Source organism: Budorcas taxicolor, chromosome 7, assembly GCF_023091745.1.
Source record: "Budorcas taxicolor isolate Tak-1 chromosome 7, Takin1.1, whole genome shotgun sequence".
NCBI classification, from domain to species: Eukaryota; Metazoa; Chordata; class Mammalia; order Artiodactyla; family Bovidae; genus Budorcas; species Budorcas taxicolor.
Window position 1 is genome coordinate 10,572,954 of NC_068916.1, and position 5,390 is coordinate 10,578,343.

Consider the following 5,390-nt stretch of genomic DNA (forward strand, 5'->3'; position numbering starts at 1 on the left):
GGTTTTGTGGAAGACAATTTTTCCTAGACCTGAGATTTCAGGATGCTTCAAGCACATTATTTTTGTTGAGTTTGTTGAGCAGGAGGTGGAACTCAGGTGGCAATGCAAGCAGTGGGGAGCAGCTGTAAATACAGATGAAGCTTCACTTGCTGGCCTGTAGCTCACCTCCTGCTGGGTGGCTCAGTTCCTAACAGGCCATGGGCTGGTACGGGTCCATGGTCTGGGGCTTGCAGACCCCTCCTTTAGGAGAGAATCCATTCTTGCCTCTAACAGCTTCTGGTGGTTCCAAGAGCTCCTTGCCTTGTGTCCACATCACTCTAATTTCTGCCTTTATGTCTGGAACTTTCTCTTGTTTGTTTTGTCTCCTCTCTTGTATTTTTTTTTTTTTTTCGGATAAAACATTTTTAGTTTTTTTTTTTTTTATTTAGCTGTGTCAGGTCTTGTTGTGGCTTGTAGAATCTTTCTTGTGGCATGGGGTCCCTCTAGCTGTGGCACACAGACTCAGTAGTTGTGGCTCAGGCCTTCATTGCTCCAAGGCATGTGGAATCTTAGTTCTCCAGCCAGGGATCAAACCCAAGTCCCCTGCATTGCAAGGTGGATTCTTAACTACTGGACCAGCAGGAAGTCCCTCTCCTGTGTCTTCTAAGGACAACTGACATTGGATTTAGGGCACACCCAAGCAATCCATAATTATCTCATTTTAAAACCTTAAATAAATTGGCAAAGATGCTTTTTCCAAAAAGGTCACATTCACAGGTTCCAAGTAGGCATATCTTTTGTGGTGTTGCCAGTCAAGTCACTGTGTGTTTCAGGAAATGTAGCTCAGTCTAGTTAAGACAAAGATTTTATTGGTCCCAGGAAATAGAGCCATGAGTCAGGCAAGAGGAAACAACCATGAAAGGTGTGTTTATCCAGCCAATCACCACCATTGTCAACTGGAACTTCCACTGGGGAAGATGGGAGCCAGTAAAATATGTATGCTTCAGACTTATTTCACTCAATGGGCAAGTGATTTATACACCAATTCCTGTTGGTCTTTGGTTAAGGAGTGATTCCTGAGACATTAATTCTCTAAACATGGGCAGAGCAGACTAGAGAAATTTCTTAGGTAATGGATGCAGATATGAAAGTTTGAAGCCAGACAGACTACACTAAAGTGGTCAATGATAAGGGCTATCTTCTATATTATACTTCTCTTTTCCACCTTCCTGGGATGCAGTTGCAACTGCTGGAAGGGTAGAAGCCATTTTGTGATCATAAGGGTAGAAGACCCACGGTCAATCTAGAGATAGAGCAGAAAAGCAGAAGGATCCTGAGTACCTGACAGCTAGCTCTGAACTATTCAGCTCCAGAATTCACGTATCAGGAATGAAATAAATATCATTAAGTTTGATGTGACTGAAAGTTATTCAGAAAAAAAGGGCACTTCTTCCAGTTCATTTAATTCATACAACCTAAGAAAACATCTCTGTAAATGAGTTTGCAGGGCAACATTTCCATAATAGGCATACATCCCACCACTTTGAGGATATATATTAAAAACATGAGACTCAATTTATTTTTTAAGAAATTTAAATCATCACTAAGTGTAACAGAAAATATCAGGTTCAATTCATATGAAGTTAAAATTCATATGGTTACAAACTGAAAAAGGGAACCAAAGATATAGCATAAAGGAAAATAGAGAGGGCTGTGAAGACCCAAGGAAAATTTTTCTTTAAAACATGAGTATTAGGAAAGATAAAAACATTAAATGAAGGAATCCAGGATGTCTGGTACTCAATATTATATGCCCAGTTACTTTTTTTTTTTTTTTGGAAGCATGCTTTAAATTCCATTAAAATTTTTTTAATATAAATTTATTTATTTTAATTGGAGGCTAATTACTTTACAATATTGTATTGGTTTTGCCATACATCAACATGAATCGCCCAGTTACTTATGAGAGTCCTGTGAAGGCCCTGTGAATGAGACATGGTGCCCTGCTAATGAGCCGCACAAGGGCCCCCTTCATGTCCCTGTTCCTCAGACTGTAGATAAAGGGATTCAGCATGGGGGTGACCATGGTGTACATCACCGAGGCCACCAGACTTGTCCTAGAGGATGAAGTGACTGCAGAACTGAGGTAGATCCCTAGGCCTGTGCTATAGAACAAGGAAACCACAAAAAGGTGAGACCCACAGGTGGAAAAAGCTTTGTATTTGCTCCTGGCTGATGAAATTCTCAGGATGGAGGAGAAAATCTGATAGTAAGAAAAGAGGATCCCAGAGAGAGGAAAAACAGCTAGTATAATAGTCACAAAATACACCACTGTGTTATTGATGAGGGTGTCAGAACAGGCAAGCTTCAGGACTTCAGGAAGATCACAAAAAGAATGTGGGATCCTCCTGCTTCTGCAGAAAGACAACCTCAAGATAGTCAAGGTCTCAGGCAGGGAGCATGTGACACTGAGGCTCCAGGACCCCAGAGCCAGCAGCCCACAGAGCCGGGGGTTCATGATGACCATGTAGTGCAGGGGGTGACAGATGGCCACAAAGCGGTCATAGGCCATCACGGCCAGGAGTAAATTGTCCAGGCATCCAAACACAATGAAAAAAAATATCTGGCTGAGGCAGCCTGCATAGGTGATAACTTGACTCTGTTTTTGGATGTTCCACAGCATCTTTGGGATGGTGGTGGAGGTGAAACCGATGTCTGCACAGGACAGGTTGGAGAGGAAGAAGTACATGGGGGTGTGGAGGTGGGAGTCTGAGATGACAGCCAGGATGATGGCCAGGTTCCCAGTGAATGTGACCAGGTACATGGACAGAAACAGCCCGAAGAGGAGAGGCTGCAGGTCTGGGTCCTCTGTGAATCCTAGGAGGAGAAAGTTTCTGACTCCTGTTTGGTTTCCTCTTTCCATGAGTATGCCGGGCTAGCCAACAAGGAGGAAAAAAGGAACACAAAATTTAACCCCAAATAAATATTCCCCAGACAGACAGAAATGTCCTTAGTCCAGATCCAGGGAGATAATTAAGTCATTCATTTTGGCTAAGGATTGACTTCATTTGACGACAAATTGTGGTTACCGTTGATACCTACAAAAATTGTCTTTGAGTTCAGCAGTTCTCAAATTGTGATTATCTCTGACTATCTCATACCATATTATCAACTTTATTTACTATGTTATATCCCTGGAGAAGGAAATGGCAATCCACTACAGTATTCCTGCCTGGAAAATTCCATGGACAGAGGAACCTGGCAGGCTACAGTCCATGGGGTTGCAAGAGTTGGACACGACTTAGCGACTAAATCACCACCACCACTACCTTATATGCCAGATCTCTAGAGTTTATTTATTTTGCAGAACGAAAACTTTATACACTGAGTGAGAATTCCCTGTTTCCCTTGCCTTCTAGCCGCTGACAATCAACATTATAGTCCCTGCTTGTGTGAAATGATGATTCTAGATGCCTCATGTGAGTGGAATCATACATCATACCATACAGTATCTGTTCTTTTCTGTATAGCTTATTTCATTTGTCCTCCAGGTTAATCCAAAGTGTTGCGAGCAGCAGGATTTCTACATGGTATTTTAATGTGTTTTAGGTTTAATGTCATTAATAATGACATTTAGTCCTTGCCATTATATCTCTGACATTGCCTTCATATTAGGAAAGCTTTAGATTTTGTTTTTTTATATTTATAGAATCCCAGGAACAGGGGAGCCTTGTGGGCTATACAGTCCATGGGGTCGCTAAGAGTCGGACACAACTGAGGGACTTCACTTTCACTTTTCACTTTCATGAATTGGAGAAGGAAATGGCAACCCACTCCAGTGTTCTTGCCTGGAGAATCCCAGGGACGGGGGAGCCTGGTGGGCTGCCGTCTCTGGGGTCGCACAGAGTGTCAGACACGACTGAAGCGACTTAGCAGCAGCATGGACAGGGAGGCCTGGCGTGCTGTGCTTCATGGGGTTGCAAAGAGTCGGACACAACTGAGCGACTGAATTGAACTGAACTGAACGGGCATTTTCTAGATTTCCTTATTAACTTCAGGATTTTCTTTATTATTTATATACTTTCCCCTAATAATATTATTTTACAACGTCTGTTTGTCTTCAGGTCTAATCGTTATGAAACTCAACAAAACTGTTCAAATTTATGTTGAGTTGGAATTCTTACTATTCTTCCTTTCTTGCAGGGAAATAATTCTAGAGTTTTTATTTAACATATTTATCATAATTTAGGATATATCTGTATGTATTTTTATCATCTGAAGTTTCATTTTTATTCTTAGATGTCTTAGAGGGCCTTTTAGAGTTATAAATAAGTATTTCACAATTGACTAATAATTTAGAAAAAATAATGTTAAATCTTATCTCCATATTTCCTAATGAATTTGAAATGTTAAGTGTGGAGCAAGGGACCATATAGACTATCAGAGGAAAATAAATAAAATTCATAGATAATATAATTTATATATGAATATATGTAATTTTTAAAAGTAGATGTTCTCTCTGAATAAAAAGTCTTTGATAGAAATAAGGGGAGAAAAAATCAATAATTGTACCATAAATTGAAATATTATTAATGAGAAAATGTGGCATGCAGAAAGTTGGAATGCAAAAGATAATGTATTTGACTAATAAAAATTAGTATCTTTAACCTATAAAACCTTAATTATAAATCATAGAAACATTAATGTCTTAGCTAGGAAAAAGGCATAAGATATTAAATATTTATAAGGAGTGTAAAAAGGGTAATAAAGGTTTAGAAATTTTTTTATAGTATTAATCCATGAGTGTGAAAGTAAAATAAGATACACTTTTCACTAAGGTAATTAAGAAGCCATTGGGAAAAATAAAGATTCAGAATGCAAAATTTCATTAAGTGGAAAGAGAAATAGCACTTCATATACTTCTCTGAGATGATAATTGGTCTGTTTTTCTGGACTGGAGAACTTAAATCCGCATACAGATCTTTTATGTTTCCTTGCATTTATCCAAGGAAAATGATCTACAGGAACTATCAAAATGTGGACAAGAATCACCTTGGAGTGATAAAATGAGTCTTTATTTTTACATTCATTTTCTTCTATTACATATTTCAAAAAACTACAGATGACCACAAGTGTAGTTTATCCTCAAGAAATAAACCCGTGAAGATTTGGAAGATGTTATTAATGAAAGTTACACATGACAAACTTAGGTAGAGCAGAAAATTAAGATAGAAGCAGAGTTAATGAATTAAAAGGCAGAAAATTTCTAGAACTGAGACGTTCCAGAGCTAATTCTCTGGCAAAAGCAAACATACAAGCAAAATTAGTTTGATGAATGAAATAAAAGAAAGAAAGAGAACAGATGAGCCTAAAATTGGAAATGAGAAAAATAAACATAGATGTAAGGAGAT

General features: G+C 38.8%; 1 protein-coding gene across 1 annotated transcript; it reads right to left on the minus strand.

The window, feature by feature from the left end:
* Positions 1-1,939: 1,939 nt before the first annotated feature.
* Positions 1,940-2,902, minus strand: LOC128050436 (olfactory receptor 7C2-like). The gene has a single exon (XM_052642687.1). The coding sequence runs from the start codon at positions 2,900-2,902 to the stop codon at positions 1,940-1,942; it is 963 nt and encodes a 320-aa protein (XP_052498647.1).
* Between the last annotated feature and the right edge of the window lie 2,488 nt (positions 2,903-5,390).